This window comes from Molossus molossus, unplaced genomic scaffold, assembly GCF_014108415.1.
Source record: "Molossus molossus isolate mMolMol1 unplaced genomic scaffold, mMolMol1.p scaffold_m16_p_19, whole genome shotgun sequence".
Taxonomy (NCBI): Eukaryota; Metazoa; Chordata; class Mammalia; order Chiroptera; family Molossidae; genus Molossus; species Molossus molossus.
Window position 1 is genome coordinate 13,239,792 of NW_023425354.1, and position 17,286 is coordinate 13,257,077.

Here is a 17,286-nt window from a genome sequence, read left to right on the forward strand (position 1 = left end):
CTTGGATTATTTAGTGTGCTCACATTACAGGGTGATCTTTTTAAGATGGCCACCTGATCCTGTCATGTTCTGCTTAAAAACTTTAGTTTCCCATCACTCTTAGGATAAGTTGAATATGTGAATGTAACTAAGGAGGCCCTTCAGGACCCAGGCCATTCTCTAGCCACAGGTCTTCCCATTTCACACCGCCACCAACCCCATCATTCAGATTCTATGTTCTGACCATACAGAACCACTGGCAGTTCCTCAAATGTGACTCTCGCCTCTACATCTCTGCATGTGCTATTTTCTGTTTCAGATACTCTTCTCCTCCCCTCTTGTCTCCATTCCCATTCTTTCAGGGAAGAACTAGACCTAAACATCACTCCCTCCAGGAAATCTTTCCAGACAGACACCTTGGTACCAGAGCACCTAGTACTTTTTTCTTTATTGACTTTAGAGAGAGAGGAAGGGAGAGGGAGAGAGAGATAGAAACATCGATGAGAAAGAACATCAATTGTCCACCTCCTGCAGGCCCCCTACTGGGGATTTGGCCCACAACCTGGGCATGTGCCCTGACCAGGAATCGAACCAGTGACCTCTTGGTGCATTGGTTGATGCTTAACCACTGAGCTATAGTGGCCAGGTGCACCTACTACTTTCTTCATCAAAGCACTTGTCCTACTCTGTTGTAATTGCTTTTAAGTAAGCATAAAGACAGAAGCATTCAAATGAGCATGCCTAGCATCTTTCATAGCACGTTCAAAAAACAAATATTTGTTGCCCTGGCCGGTTTGGCTCAGCGGTTGGAGTGTCGGCCTGCGGTACAAAGAGACCCGGGTTCGGTTCCCGCTTAGGGCACGTACCTCGGTTGCAGTTTGTCCCCGGCCCTGGTTGGTCGTGCGGGTGGCAGCCACTCGATGTGTCCCTTCACATCAATGTTTCTCTCTCTCTTCCTCTCTCTCCCTCCCGTTCTATCTGAACAAAAAATGGAAAAATGTCCTCGGGTGAGGATAAAAAACAAAAACAAACAAACAAAAAAACAAACAAATATTTGTTGAATAAATAAGTAAACCTCAAATGGGGATATTAGCAATTGAATGTAATTCCCACAAGTGCATACTTTTCACTATGTATTTTATCTTCTTTTTCTAGGCTGTTTCTCTCCTCACTCATTTCCCCCTATGAAGCCTTCCAGCTGGGTCATGCCTTCTCAAGTCTGTTCCCCTGGTTTTACACTGAATAGATGCCCTTTGTTAAGCACCAGAGCCATATCTGACCCCAGTAACCATGAGCTACCCATAGTAACTCAGGGCCTCAGAAAGTGCTGGTCCCATTAGACAGCCCAATCACACACCAGCTACATACTTCTTTTTTTATTTTAAGAGCATAGGGACACTTGGACACATGACAGAGGACAATAAATATAAACAAATGAAGTATCTTAAGGAATAGCTCAATGAATTTGGTATAAAAAAAGAAAATAAATCAAACCTATCACCTGATTTGATCAAAATTCTTTTAAGTCACAGGTAAAGTGGGACACATTTAGATTACTAGTTCAACCAGTTTAGTTTATCTGCATTGTTGACCAATGGTATACACATCATAGATTTTTTTTAATATGGAATGCTCCACAGATTTGCGTGTCATCCTTGGCAGGAGCCATGCTAATCTTCTCTGGATCGTTTCAATTTTAGTATATGTGTTGCCGAAGTGAGCACCACATCATAGATTTTTACAATGATGATGTTTTATATATTATTGACATTTACTTCTAACAAAAAATTGCTTTTTATTTTGAAATTCCACTTCTGTAAATTTATCCTAAAAAATATTTTGCAAGTGAGCAAAGATAAAGAATGTTCATTGGGCCTGGCCAGTGTGGCTCAGTGGATTGAGCGTCATCCCATAAACTGAGAGGTCCTGGTTCGAGGTTCGACTCTCAGTCAGGGTACATGCCCAGGTTGCTGGCTCCATCCCCAGTGGCAGGAGTGCAGGAGGCAGCTGATCTATGTATCTCTCTCACATTGATGTTTCTATCTCTCTCTCCTTCCTCTCTCTCTAAAAACATCAATTAAAAAATGACTGTTCAGCCCTGGCCAGTTTGGCCCAGCGGTTAGAGTGTCAGCCCGCGGTCCAGAGAGACCCGGGTTTGGTTCCTTGATTCCTTGAGGTAAGGGCACGTACCTCGGTTGCAGTTTGTCCCTGGCCCCGGTAGGGGTTGTGCAGGAGGCAGCCACTCAGTGTGTCCCTTTCATGTCGATGTTTCTCTCTCTCTCTTCCTCTCTCCCCCTCCTGCTCTATCTGAACAAAAAAATGAAACAATGTCCTTGGGTGAGGATAAAAATAAAATGAATGTTTATTGCAGGATCTTTTGTAAGAAAGATAATCCAAATGTCCACTGATAGCAGATTAGTTAAATAAATTATGGCACACTGATAAATACAATAAAATACTATGTAGCTACCAAAAAAGAATGAAGCAGACTTCTTCATATTAATACCAAAAGGTGTCCAGGATATATTGTAAAGTGAAAAACAAATAAACAAACAAAACAGGTTATAAAGCAGAAATGTATAGGATCACATTTCAGTTTTTAAAAATCTTCTTTCATACTTAGTGAGGAAAGGTCAACATTTATTGAACACTTAGTATTGCCAGGTACTGTTGTAAGTGCTTAACATACAGGGTGGGCAAAAGTAGGTTTATAGTTGTTCATATGGAAATATAATACAATAAATAATAAATAATACAAGCATAAGCTCTGCTTCATGTACTCACAACTGTAAACCTACTTTTGCACCAACCTGTATTACTAATTTAATTCACAAAGCAACTCTGAAATAGGTATGGTTCTTCCCATTTTACAGATGAAGAAATAGCTGCAGAGAGATTAAGTTCTCATCCAAGGTTACTAGCTACTGACAGTCAGATTTTGTTCCCCAGCAGATTGGTTCCAATGAGTAGAATAATGTAGATAAATGGTAGTTATATCTTAGGAGGTAGTTATATCTTAGATAGGACTTTTATTATTACATGTTTTGATAAAGTTTGACTTTTAAAAAAACAATGTTACTTTTCTGGCAGAGATAAAAGAAAAATAATAAGGAAAGAGCAATAACTGCTAACCCATTCACTATCTGAGGACAACAGAAAAAATTATTTCAGTCAAGACGAGTGTGGTATCATAACACTCTGTTTTACGAGAACTACCGGCTCATTTTTCTTCATTGACTATCTCCAGAGCAGTCCCCAAGGATTCAAATCAAAGTCTAAAGTTGGGGTTTCTTGGAGTTTGACATTTTATTGACTGCTATTCTATGTTTCAGAGACAGAAAATAAAGTACAGATAACTCAACCATGTGGTTAAATCTCCATAGTGAGCTGGAGGCAGAGGTTTCACGGTTCCTGTTCGATTCAGCCAGGGCCTCTGGCAGAGGGAGCGGGGGCAGCTACATATCACATGAACACTTCTTTTAAGAGTCAAGGCTATGGACAGAGCCTATCACAGATACCTCCATCCCACTGAAAGGACACCTGAAAATGAACCCAGGCCAGCTACAAGGTTCTAAATAATTTTGTGTTGCTAAAACAATGACCAAAGATAAAGCAAAGGCAGGCCAGGACCAGACCCCATTCTTTTGACTTTTGTTTGTTTGTTTTGTTGGTTTTTTGTTTTTTTGGTACATGCCCTTAGTGGGAACCGAACCCAGGACTCTCTGGTCTGCAGGCCGATGCTCCAACCACTGAGCCAAACCGGTCAGGGCAATTCTTTTGCCTTTAAGGTACGTCTGACTCCCAACTGTCTCCCTAGTTGGACAATAATGTGACTAGTTTTCCTTTTTTTAAAATGTTCCCCTTGATGAAAGTAATACATGATTATAGAAAATAAAACTCAGTTATAATATCATTATCCAGAGATAACCAGTTTTGACATTTTGGTACAATTCCTTTTAGTCTTTTTTTAAAAAGATATTTTTTAATGGTATGATATATATTTTAAATTTTGGACCATATAATACATATAGTTTTGTATCTTTGTTTTCCATTTAACATTATATTGTAAATATTTGCTCTGACATAAAATAATCTTTCTAGTGGCAGAATAACTCATACTCTCATTTTATTATATATATGTATATATTTGTTTGTTAATCCTCACTGGAGGATATTTTTCCATTGATTTTTAGATAGAATGGAAGGGAGAGAGGGGGAGAGAGACACTGATGTGAGAGAGACACATTGACTGGTTACATGACCAGGGCCTTCGTTCTGTGGGCTGACGCTCTAACCACTGCACCAAACCGGCCAGGTCTCATACCCTCTTTAACTATTCAGTTAAATAGTTATTTAACTAACCTGTGTAGGCAAGGGAGTCTACCAGATCTAGAGGCAGAACAAGTCCAAGTAAGGTTTCATTTCTGCCTTTCCCACCACGAGGGGTCAGTGCAGAGCCATCTAGTATGTCTTGATGTAAGAAAATTGTTTACACAAGAATCCACATTAACAAATCTTATCTATTAGAGGACTATTCCACATGAGTAGGCAAATTCCCTTCCAAAGTGGGCTTCCTTAGTTCATAAATGATCACATTCCTCCAAATTTATTTTCAACATTTACAAAACAGCTATTTTGTAAACCAAAGTCTATCAATACAAGATGTATAGTATTAGACTTGTTCTTACCCATTTGGTATAAAATAATTTGTGCATAAAATACTTGGCCTAACTATTTTCTAGGTTTGTTGTGAAAATCAAATAAATAAAATATGAAAGTACCTTATAAATTATGAAGTAGCATTTCAACTTTAAGTTGCCCTATATTAATGATGTGTTGTTATTCATATATTTGGATAAATTATCTCCTATAAAAACTAAAGAATCCCAGGTAGATTCATGATTATTAAAGGAGGTATAAGAGCATATACTTTGGCATAATCATGGATTATTTCATTGGTTTTCCTCCCCCTAGCTTTCACTCTCCAGTTTAAGTCGTCATGGAACTAGTAATGTTTTTCCTAGAAGCTGAAGTTATCATCTATAACTAATTTGGTTTTAGTTTTCTCCCATCCTCATATACCTGAGACTTCTTCAGGAAAATTACTCTGGGCTCAGAACTGGCTTACACAACTTATAAATAGTTGAATAGCATGGATAAAAAACCCACTCCAGGTCTCTCTAAACCCAGAAGTGACTATTAGAAGCAAAAGGCAGCAAGGGCCCTATTTCCCACCTGGCCAGGCTTCTGATGCAGCCTTCACTCTTCCTTCTGTTCTCATTTCCTCTCCAGTTTCCAGTACCCCATCATCTGGCATTAGGGATGAAGAGGAACTAGGGTTGGGCGTTCTGGAGACCAAGCAGCTTGCAAAACCTTAAGCTCTTCACTGACAGAAATATCGTTTTCAGCTTGGTATGGCCTTTTCTGAGAATAGCCTAGTCTGCTGACCAGTCCACTCTGACAAATCTCAGAACACACAGGAGCCCAGGCAAAGCAGGGCCTCGGAGTCTCTTATCATTGGCACTTGATTTCCTATTGGGCCAGAGCCTTCAAGCTCCCTGACAGAAGAAAGGCACAGAGGCCACACAGAGAGAACAAGGATACATGCACAGCAGATTGCACTGCCCTGGAACAGCTCCAGAAGAGAGCAGTCCTGTTTTCTTCCCCCCCGCCGAAGTCCTATATCTTAGAGTAGGACCTAACACAGGGCACCAATTGAACAGCTAGTGCTCTTGATAAGTACAGTTCCTGGTATATAGTAGGTGTTTGATAAATATCCGAATGACCGGTTTAGGCCATTAGACCAGCATTAGAGCACAGAGTACCTGGAGAGAGCTACATTTCTATTGTCAATCAAAATACAAACAATAGTCCTGGGATTGGAGTAGTGGAACAAGGCTTATAGACTTGAAAGGATGTCAAGAGGGTCCCAACAGCTGGACACAAACTCAGGAAAACTCAAGAGCCATACAACAATGCAGCAACTCAGATCAATCATTGTTATTAAGAGCAGTTTCTAATACATGGGCCCTCACGGCACCTACCATCCCCAGAAGGGCCAACTTCCTGAGATCACAGTCTGACCACTGACTGGCCCTACTCTGCATCCAGGAGGGAGTGGGGGGACTTGGGGCTCTGAGACACCAGCAGAGCTGACAAAGAGGCCCCAGAGAAGTGTCCACAAAACTGCAGGTCTTATGCCTTTGAACCTGCTAGGCTCCCAACTTGCTTCAGTCCTAGGGGATGCTGTAGAAGCCTGTGCTCCAGAACGAGTTGCCCGTTGCCTAGGAAGGAGCCAGAGGGCATGTACAGTCTGATTACTCAATGTTGTCATAGACCTGGATCACATCCTCATGGTTGCCAAGAGCCTGGATGAGATGGGCAGCTTGCTCCAGGTCACGGTCAGCCAGCTGTACCTTTGTGTTGGGGATGAACTCTAGTGCACAGGACACAGGACACAAGCCCAGGGAGTCCAGTTTCCTCCTCACTTGATGCAGTGAAGTGACATCACAAATAAACTAGGAACAAAGCAAAGTTAGGAGATAAGGAGCCAGGAGATAACAGGACAAAGCTGAACAGAATGTTACAAAACCTGAATGGAACTACTGTAATATATCATTGGTTTTAAGCTCTTCACTGACAGAAATATCGTTTTCAGTTGTTCTGAATCCTTCTCATAGTCCTCAGTAGAGTAAGCCCTACCTAGCATTCACTTAATAAATGTTTGTGCAATATGTGAAATCTTTTATGTCAGCTGTACCCCAGGTGCAGGAAAGAAGAAATTGAGCAAGGTATGCCTTAATGTGTCTATCAGGGCCCTCTCGGAAGTCCACCACACACTAAGGCTTCATACTCACTTTAAAAATGATTTTTTCCTCTTCGTCTTCAGTTTCCTTGACATCCTCAGCTCCTGCTTCAATTGCCAGCTCCAGGGCACGCTCCAGGTTCACTTCTTTCTTCTCTCTGTCCTCCACTCCAACCACGATCACCCCCTTTTTGTCAAAGGAGTGGCGAGCTCCTTCGGCCATCATTCCTCTGATAGGAAGGAAGTGGGCCAGGACACATGCCTTTAGACACTCAGCCTCCACACAACACTGCACAGCACAGTCTCTTTTCCATCTAGCCTCTGAGTATATACAGACATGGGGCAGCTCTCTTCCTGAAGGAGAAGATGCAGCTAGCTACCATTGGGCAAGGGAATAATCCAAATGTATCCCCACCCTCTATTTTCTTCCCTGATTTAAGTTTGGAGGATGCCAAAACTTTGCTCATCAATTCCTATGCCACTTAGATTTCAGCTCCAGTGGTACATTTTAAGATGTGGACATTACAAGGCTACAGATGGGATAATGGGACAAAGAGCCCCTTCTACATTTATAAACAAGTCTTTTGGATCCTGTCTAGCACATACCACATTAAGGGAGAGTAAAATGAGCCCATTTAGATTCTGCTAAGGATGAAGTGTGAGTAAAATATGAACCACCACCAGAAAGGACAGTACTTTCCTTGCAGAGAAATACAACCCAAGGCTCCTCCATTTCCCCCACACACCTACCCATTTTTGTTCAGGATATGTTTGATGTCCGAATGGCACTTGGAGCCACTGTTAGATAATGCTTCAATGAGCAGAGATGAGCCACCAGGGCCTCGACCCTCATACAACAAATAAATGTCCTTGGTTTTCTGTAAAAACAACATGAGCACATTTTCCTGTTTCCCAATCTCTCCCTCCCCCCACATGCCAGCCCAGAACCACAGGCACTACCATCATACAGCTGACTCCACGAATGAGCTCTTTGGGCTGGAGCCTATGCTCTCAAATGTTTATTTCTGTTGCCCCCACCACCACCACCACCGAGAGGAGGCCTGTGGGACCAACTTTTAAAGTAAATGAAAGCACTACCCCTTACTTGGAAAAGTGTCTGTTTCTCTGGTCCCTGAACAATCAATTAGCCATCTCCCAGCTTTGTTTCCTCCCTCCCCGGCCGAATTCCACACCTACTTGCTCCCATCACTCCCAACAAGACTCCTCATCCTCTTACACCCTATCCCTTATGAAATCCACCTGTGCTCCTACCCCTGGGCTGCTCAGTACTGCTACACAAAGTTGCACAAATATACCCTTTAACAAGAGCCACTGAAAATAGCATGGCTTCAAAAATTCAATCAATCAAAAACTATAATGACCAATCTCATCTGGATTTCCCATGCCACCTTGCCCATCATGTATCCGATCTTTACTACTTTCTCCAAGCACCCTGCCTGCTGCCTTCTCAGGAACTCTCAACTGATAACTTCTCCCTTCCTCTTTGACAGGAAATAAAGAACCACCAGGTGGGGGCAAATCCCCTGACTCTACCACCTTATCTACACTACAGCCAACATGAAGCCAGTATGTGTGATACAGCATAGCTCTGGAGTCTGACTGTTTGCTTTCAGTTGTCATTTTCTGTCTGACTCAGTCAAGTCACCTAATCTTTCTGTGTCTCAGTTTCCAGTTAAGGATGTTTTGACGATTCTGTGAGATAATGCATTCAGATTTCTTATCAAAGTGCTTGGCCTGCAGTAAGCACTCAACTATTAGCCAGTAAGAGGAATACTTCCTCAGATCCTTCCCAGTTGTCCCAGAGGAAGAGATGTCCCCTCACCTGGGCTCTATCTATCACTATCATCCAAACCCTCTCTCTTTCTACTAGCTTTTCTCCTTTGGCCATAAATATCAGAAAAATAAATACTTCCTCAATCTATAAGGACTTTCCCCACACTGTGTCCATTCATTCTACTTCATCTCCTCACAACTCAGCTGAGCAGTCCTAGGTTCTATGGTTCTACACATTGTCTATCCATCATATTGCTGATTGTGCTCCCATAACCAAGAGAGAGACACCAAAAGGCTCTGGATTGAAGGTGTTAACCACATTGCTACCCTTCTCTCTGATAATTTAAGGAGTTGTTGATGGCCTTTAAGACATGGGCCCTGGGGGCTCTGATCAATAACGAATGTCAAATTGAGGACACACCTCCATTTTCAGCGATGCCTCAATTGTTGACTTGGGCATGTGCTTGTTGCGACACACCTCTAAGATGTGGGCCAAGTTGCTGTTGAGCTCAGGGTTGGGTCCTCCTTCTGAGATAGAAAAGAATGAGCAAAGTCATCTCATTTCATTATTTGCAGACCTACATTCATTACCCAAAAGAGTGGCAAGTCATCACTTTGTTCTTGGTTAGTTTAGAACACTTTATCCAGTGTTTTGTATGGGATATGGAAGGGAATTACTTTGGAAAAGAAGTTTTTAATTCACTCTGTCTTTATGAAAATGAAGGGCCGAGGATGGGGATAGGCCCTGCCCCACCTCCAGGTTGCTAACGAGGCAAATGAGGCCTTGGGCACAGAGAGGGCAGCAGGGCCAGCCGTGGGTGATGTCAGGTTCTCACCTCTAACCGCTAGGCGGATGCTCAAAGAAAGCTTGGAGAAGATGCGACTCCTTTCAGTGTCCTTGGGACCCTTGATATGTCGGACTTTAGACCACTTGTTGTGCCCGGCGGGGGCCGCCGTGGTGAGGTGCAGCGTCCGGCCCCACGCCGGGCAGCAGCCCAGGGGGTGAAGCTGAGAGCTTGGGGAGACGCACGGAAGGGCCGCCCGGGCTCCAGGGCCTAGAGCCCGCAAGCATATGGCAGCGGTCCTGCTCAGGCTGACAACAGCCCGAGCCGCCATCAGCTCCGACCCTGGGCCAAGGTCAGCAAGAGCAGAAAATAGGCAGCGACCGAAGTCAGTCCGTCCAGTCCGCCTCCGGAACCAGCAGGTCTGGAGCCTGCGGTTGCCTCCACCTGTCCCAGTGACTCAAAGGCGTAGGCCCGCCGGGAGCAGCCCAAACTCCACAGACCCCGCGCAGCGCGCACAGCAGCCGGAGTGGGTCCTCTCTGTGGTGTAGCACACTTCCTTTCCCCGGTCCGTTGTTAAAACGCGTCCCCGCCGCTCTCAAAATCCGTTCCGCCGCTGCTCACACTCGCTCCTTGGTTGCCGTGGCGCAAAGCCGAGCCGACCTGGGGCGGTCCCGCGCTCAATCCCTCCCGGTTGGTTGCCTGGGGAACTCAGGCCTTTATTTCTCACAGAGATCTAGTAGAGATACATCTGAGCTAGCGAACTAATTTTGCTCCTGAACGGCTTGTCAACTCTGAGCAGGTCCAAAATGATAACTGTTTTGTTGTTGCAAAGAAATATATACTTTAACAACCTCATTTTATAGGAAAAGAAATCGCCGCCCAGAGATGTGATTTGCCTAATCATTTAGTCTCTCTGAAATTTCTTTATGCTATTTGTAAATAAGTATGCTAGTAGTACTTGCTTTACCAATATAGGAAGATTAAAAACACAAAATAAGCCCTTGGAGCTTTAAAATTAAATAAAGTCTTTTGTAAATAGCAGAGCGATCATAGTGTTGACGCCCCTAAATGCAGGAGATGACTTGAGATTGAGGTGAGACACAGGCCCTTCTGGAGAGGGAGGATGATCAGAAGAGCCTTCTGGAGCTAAATGCCCCTCTCCATTTCCCTTCTGCTCTCTCAAAAAGAAAGCGGAGGCCATTAGGAGGCAAAGATACAGAAGAAACAAAGTGGCAACTACTGGAAAACTTTCTGGTGGCTCCCCATACTGATGAAACAGACTTGCAATTGTTAAAGAGCAGGACTGTGTAAAGTATAAATAAGCTTGTGGCCTCTGGAGTTAGACTGGGCATAACAACCCCAGTTGTTAACACACTATGCAACCTTGGTCAAATTCCTTTATTTTCCTAGATTTCAGTTTCCTTGCCTATAAAATGGCCTTGAGATGACTAAATGGGATAGTGGGTACAAAGTGCATGGGTAATAGTCAACAATAAAAAATAGAAAAAGAACCTCTATAAAATCAGATCTACTCTTTTGTTGTTGTTCTCATTCTGACATTACACTCTGGTCAGGGGGAATTACTCCTCACTGTACTCTGAATACAAGTTCTTTATGACCTCATTGTTTCTCTCTGTCTCACTGTTAAGATCTTTACTTCAAGACCCAGTTCAGCTGTCACCTCCTTGGTAAAGAGTCCACCTTTGAATTTTAAGCTGTAACTAACAGTTCACTTATGAATTGTTCCTTTGTTACTGTTTATTATCCAAGCTACTTGGGCTCAGCACTCTCCTCCTTGTACTTTCTAGAGTAGAAACACCAGATTGTTCCTAGTACTTCCCCCAATTCCTGTGTTAAGCACAAACCTGTGTCTTTGCTGGTCTGTGTTCCACACCTCACTTCACCTCACTAATTTTCGTTCTTCCTTTGAGATTCAGCATAGATGTTATTTTCCATCAGAGGAAAACATTTCCAAATTCTCCATTTGGGCTCAGATGCCCTACTCTGTGTACTCACACAATCCATGGATGTATTACCTTTTTTATATCAAAATGCTTGTCTGTCTCTGCTACGATATTAAATTATTTGAAAGCAGACTGTATTCTTGTATCTAGAACAGTTCTTGTCTTTTTCAATAACCACTTTAACATATAATTCACATATACAAGTCACCAATTTAAAATGTACAACAGTTTTGAGTATATTCACAAATTTGTGTAGCCATCATCACAATTTTACATTTTAATCATTCCCAAAAGAAATCCTGCCCCCATTTGCAGTTACTCCCCATTTCCCCCAATTTCCCAAGTCCTAGGCAATCACCAATTTATTTCTGTCTCTATGAGTTTGCCTATTCTGGACATTTCATATGAATGGAATCAAAATATATGGTCCTTTATGACTGGTTTCTTTCACTTAGCATAATGTTTTAGGGGTTCATACATATTGTAGCATGTATAAGTACTTCATTCCTTTTTATTACCAAATAATATTCCATTGTGTGAATATATCACATTTTATTTATCTATTCATCAGTCAATGGACATTTGGGTTGTTTCCACCTTTTGATTATCATGAGTAATGCTGTTATGAGTATGCATGGCACTGGCCAGTATGGCTCAAAAAGTTACCGGTTCAGTTCCTGGTCAGGGCACATACTGGGCTTCAGTTCCATACCTGTTGGGGGTGTGCAGGAGGTAGCTGATCGATGTTTCACTCTCACATTGATGTTTCTCTCTCGCATAGGTGTTTCTCTCTGTCTCTCGAAAAATTAATAAAAATATATTTTTTAAATTAAAAAAAGCATTAATGTACAAGTTTTTGTGTGGGCATGTTTTAATTTTTCAGGGGTATATACTTAGAATTAGAATTGATGGATCATATGGTAACTCTACATTTAACCTTTTGAAGAACTAGCAGACTGTTTTCCAAAATGGTTGCATCATTTTATATTCCCATTAACAATGTATGAGGTTTCCATTTTCTCCACATTCTTGCCAACACTTCAACTATAGCTGGTCAGCCTAGTGGGCATGAAGTAATATCTCACTGTGGTTTTGATTTGTATTTTTTGAATGACTAATGATGTTGAGCATCTTTTCATGTGCCTAATAGCTATTCAAATATAATATGACTTTTTGTAATTTAACAATATATTGTATACCTTGAACAAATGCAATGTTATATGTCAATTAGATTTCAACAAAACTGGAAAAATGTATAGTTTAATGTTACTTTGAGAAGCAAAAAGCAAATTAAGAGAATGTATAATCACAAATAAGTACAGAGACCAAAACAAAGAGATTTCCCTGACCAATCAGCCTGAGTCCACCAGGGCAAATCTATATAGTCCAACAAAGTCAGGCTTACTGACTCACTGCAATAAGGGTAACCACACCAGAGTGAGGTAGGATATCTCACCAAACAAAGGAAGGGATAGTAATTATAGGATAATGGAGAAGGCTTGGCAGTTAAATGAAATTTCAGTGAAACATTTTGACAGGCTCAAAGGAACACAGCTGTATGAAAAGAGGGTCAACATCAGCTCTAATCTGCAAAGCTGACCCGGGGTTCAGTTTCCTTAGAAACTACAAAGTTAAATGTGGAACATTGTGTTCAGAAACCCCTGCTCTGAAGGTGTACACACCTCGGCTAGAAATCAAGGCTGCTTCTCTGTCAAAATGACTTAGATTCTCTTAAGCAAGGCTTCATTCTCACTGATACAATTTCAAACAGCAAACTTTCTAACAGTTTATGATTTAGAGAACAAAATTTCTTAGTAAATTTAAAAAATCTCTCAGAGAAGGGAATTGTAATGCTTTAAGTTGCATGTATGCTTAAGAGAAATACTGTTTCCTGTTAACTTTGCAGCCATTTTTATCTGTGCCTGGTTATCTGTGATGAATGGCAGGGCAGATTTTTTTGTTCTGTTTTGTTTTTTATTAATCCTCACCCAAGAATATTTTTCCATTGATTTTTAGATAGGGTAAAAGGGAGGGAAGGAGGAACATGGATGCCCGCAGGACCCCAATGGGAACAGGAATCAAACCTGCAACCCAGGTACATGCCCTTGACTGAAAATTGAACCCGTGATCCTTTGGTCCTTGGACTAATGCTTTAACTGCTGAGCCAAACCGGCCAGGGCGGCTGGGCAGATTTTTTACTTTCTCAGTCAGAGCAAATATTTACTGTCTCAAGATAAATTCACAGGTGACTGAACAATGTCGAGAGGCCTGGTTGTCAGGACCACTGAAGTCATTAACTAACAGTGAGCCTTGGATGCTAAAGACTGGCTGAAGGTATCACTCTATTAGGTGTGAGTGTGTGTTGCCCATACTAACAGCTCTCAGCAAATAAGATGACACTAGTTATTAGTCCAGACACTTTGCTAATTTGATAGTGTGGCAGAGGCATTGCTATTTATTCACTTTATTTCCTCTTCCTAGGCACATGGGAAGACTATATTTCTTGACCTTCCTTGTAGTTAGGTTGGAATCACATGACTAAATTTGGTAGATATGGGCAGAAGTGAGTAAATACTTCCAGGCCTATACTGGAAAACACGCCCCCCACCCGCCAATGTGACCTTGGAGGCCACATGTTCTGGAAGACATAGCTACAAATGGAGGAGGGCTAAGCAGCTTCCAAAGGACTTCGTGTAAGCCAGAGATTTCCAACCATTTTCATCTCATGGCACATATAAACTAGTAACTAAAACTCTGCGGCTTGCCAAAAAATATGTATTATTTGCCAATCTGACAAAAATAAAAAAATAGGTATAATTTTGATTCATTGACACCGGATGGCTATTGTGTTGGCTGTTGTCGTTTTTTGTTTTTTTGTTTTTAATTTTTTGGTTCCATATTTATTTATTTATTTATTTTCATCTTTATTGTTGAATGTAAAATGTATTACAGATGTTCCACATTTTTTCCTCATTGACCCCCTCCTCTCCCCTCCCGCCCCCCTCCCACCTTTTCCCACACGATTGTCTGTGTCCATTGGTTATGCATATAAGTTCTTTGGTTTATTTCTTCCCACCCCCCACCCCCAACCCCTTTCCCTTTGAGGTTTGTCAGTCTAGCAATGAATTTATACTTCTTAATCTTTTCACCTTTTTCACCCATTCCCCCAACCCCCCTCCCAACTGACAACCAACAAAATGTTCTATCTATGAGAATGTTTCTGTTCTACCTGTTCATTTTGTTTGTAGATTCCATTGTTGATAGATATGTATTCATTGCCATTTTGTTTGTTCATATATTTTATCTTTTTCTTCAAAAAGACCCTTCATCATTTCATATAATAAGGGTTTGGTGGTGATGAACTCCTTTAACTTTTTCTTGTCTTGGAAAGTCTTTATATGGCCATCGAGTCTAAATGACAGCTTTGCAGGATAGAGTAATCTTGGTTGTAGGTTCTTGCTTTTCATCACTCTGAATACAGTGATACCTCGGTTCTCGAACATAATTCGTTCCAGGAGGACGGTCGAGAACCAAATTGTTCGAGAACCGAAGCAATGAAACCCAATAGGAAATAATGGAAACTGGATTAATTCGTTCCAAGCCCCAGAAAATGCCTATTTACTGGCCTAATTTGTATATAATATGTAGAAAAACATAAGTCTCAACAAGAAATAAAAGTGTACAGTATGTCTAAGGGTTAAATTCAGTGTAAAGCGTGACTCTCTCCACAAAGCGTGACTCTCTCTCTGCACTCACACTGATGACGCAAGCAAGGTGCACTGGGCCGAATGAACGCCATTCGGCTCAACTCGGCTCATCTCGGAAGTTCGAGTTCCAAATATTTGTTCGGATTCCAAGACAAAATTTCTCGAATCTCCTGGTCGAATACCGATTTGGTCGAAATCCGAGGCGTTAGAGAACCGAGGTATCACTGTATTTCTTGCCACTCCCTTCTGGCCTGCAAAGTTTCTTTTGAGAAATCAGCTGACAGCCTTATGGGAACTCCCTTGTAGGTAGCTAGCTGCCTTTCTCTTGTTGCTTTTAAGATTCTCTCTTTATCTTGAACCTTTTGCATCTTGATAATGATGTGTCTTGTTGTGGACCTCTTGGGGTTCATCTTGTTTGGGACTCTCTGTGCTTCCTGGACTTGTATGTCTGTTTCCTTCACCAAGTTAGGAAAGTTTTCTGCCATTATTGTTTCAAACAGGTTTTCAATTTCTTGTTCTCGCTCTTCTCCTTCTGGCATCCCCAAGATGCGAATGTTGGCACGCTTGAAGTTGTCCCAGAGGCTCCTTACACTATCCTCATTTTTTTGGATTCTTTTTTCTTTTTGCTGTTCTGATTGGGCATTTTTTGCTTCCTTATATTCCAAATCGATGGTTTGCTCCTTGGATTTACATACTCTATTATTGAAGCTGTGCAAATTATTCTTTTGTTTTTTGTTTTTGTTATCCTCACCCGAGGACATTTTTCCATTTTTTGTTCAGATAGAGTGGGAGGGAGAGAGAGGAAGAGAGAGAGAGAGAAAAACATCGACGTGAAGGGACACATCGAGTGGCTGCCACCCACACGACCAGCCAGGGCCGGGGACAAACTGCAACCGAGGTACGTGCCCTTAGCGGGAACCGAACCCGGGTCTCTCTGTACCGCAGGCCAACGCTCCAACCACTGAGCCAAACCGGCCAGGGCGTAAATTATTCTTTATTTCAGTTAATGCCTCCTTCAATTCTAACTGTGCATCCATGATTTCTGACTGGTCCTTTTTTATGCTCTTGAGGCCCTCAATAAGTTTACTGAGGTTCTCACTAAGTTCATTGAGCATCCTTATAAGCAGTATTTTGAACTCAGCATCTGTTAGGTTGCTTATCTCCATTTCGCTTAGTTCTTTTCCTGGGGTTTTCTTTAGTTCTTTCATTGGGGAGCTGTTTCTTTGTCTCCTCATTTTGGCTGCCTCCCTGTGTTTGTTTCAGTGTATTACTTAACGAGAGGTATGGGGCTAGCTGAGACCAGATGCTGCTCGTTTGAAAGAATTTAGGAAAAACCTGAAGCAGGATCCAAGACAGGCCAATCCTATGGTTAAGCAAGTGGCAACAGCTTGGGTGGGCCTGAAAGTTGGGTGGGCGGGGCGGGGCCTCAGGGAGTCACGGGGGGGGGGGGCTACCAGTGTGAGCCAGGTTGCTGGAGCCCCAGATATGGCTTCTGTCTGCCGCCCCAGGGAAGGGCTCACCAAAGGAACAAAGGCCTCTGACAGCACATTTGTCCCAGAGAAAGCCCCCTCTCCAGCCCTCACTCCAGTGCCAAACAGCTCAGTTCTTCCTTGTATGTCTCTGGCACCCCTGGAGCTGCCTTTCCTCCAAGCTTAGAGGGAGTGAGTCCGATAAGTCCGTGCGCGGGCCCTTTAAGGAGCTGCCTGGGGCTCCAGCCGCCTCAGCCTCCCTGAGCCTCAGTTCCCGCTGGTTTTTCCAGCCAGAAGTTATGGGGATTCTCTTCCTGGCACTGGAACCCTGAGCGGGGCACCTGGTGTGGGACGGGGACCCCTCAATCCTCAGCAAGGACCTTCCCAGCCGAGGTGTCCTCCTGATTTTTATCCTCCACACTTGGGTGTGGGACCAGCCCGTCTGCTGCCGCCCCTCCTACCAGTCTGGATGTGGCTGCTGCTTTAATTCTGTAGTTGTAGGACTTCCATTCAGCTTGATTTCAGGCGGTTTTGAATGATGGTTGTTCTGTAGTTTAGTTGTAACTTTGATGTGGTTGTGGGAGGACGTGATACCGCGTTTACCTACCCGCCATCTTGACCGGAAGTCCCCTGTTGTCATTTTTTAAAATTTGACAATCTAAAGAAAATGAGGTCAGTGCCCCTAACTAGGCAGGCATTGCATGTTTTAAAACTTCTTGCAGCACACCAGTTTAAAATGGCTAATGTAAGCAAAACCCCAAACTTTTGTTCAGTCTCTGAGAT

General features: G+C 42.6%; 1 protein-coding gene and 1 non-coding gene across 2 annotated transcripts; both read right to left on the reverse strand.

Moving 5' to 3' along the window:
• Nucleotides 1-1,597: 1,597 nt before the first annotated feature.
• Nucleotides 1,598-1,703, reverse strand: LOC118635098. Its single transcript, XR_004960444.1, has one exon. It is a non-coding gene; the product is annotated as a U6 spliceosomal RNA (small nuclear RNA).
• Nucleotides 1,704-4,799: 3,096 nt separating this feature from the next.
• Nucleotides 4,800-9,881, reverse strand: LOC118634917 (translational activator of cytochrome c oxidase 1). The gene is made up of 5 exons (XM_036269734.1): nucleotides 9,415-9,881; nucleotides 9,000-9,106; nucleotides 7,535-7,662; nucleotides 6,837-7,014; nucleotides 4,800-6,497 (listed from the first exon to the last, which is right to left on the reverse strand). The coding sequence occupies exons 1-5, from the start codon at nucleotides 9,692-9,694 to the stop codon at nucleotides 6,297-6,299; spliced, it is 894 nt and encodes a 297-aa protein (XP_036125627.1). The 5' UTR covers nucleotides 9,695-9,881; the 3' UTR covers nucleotides 4,800-6,296.
• Nucleotides 9,882-17,286: the final 7,405 nt, after the last annotated feature.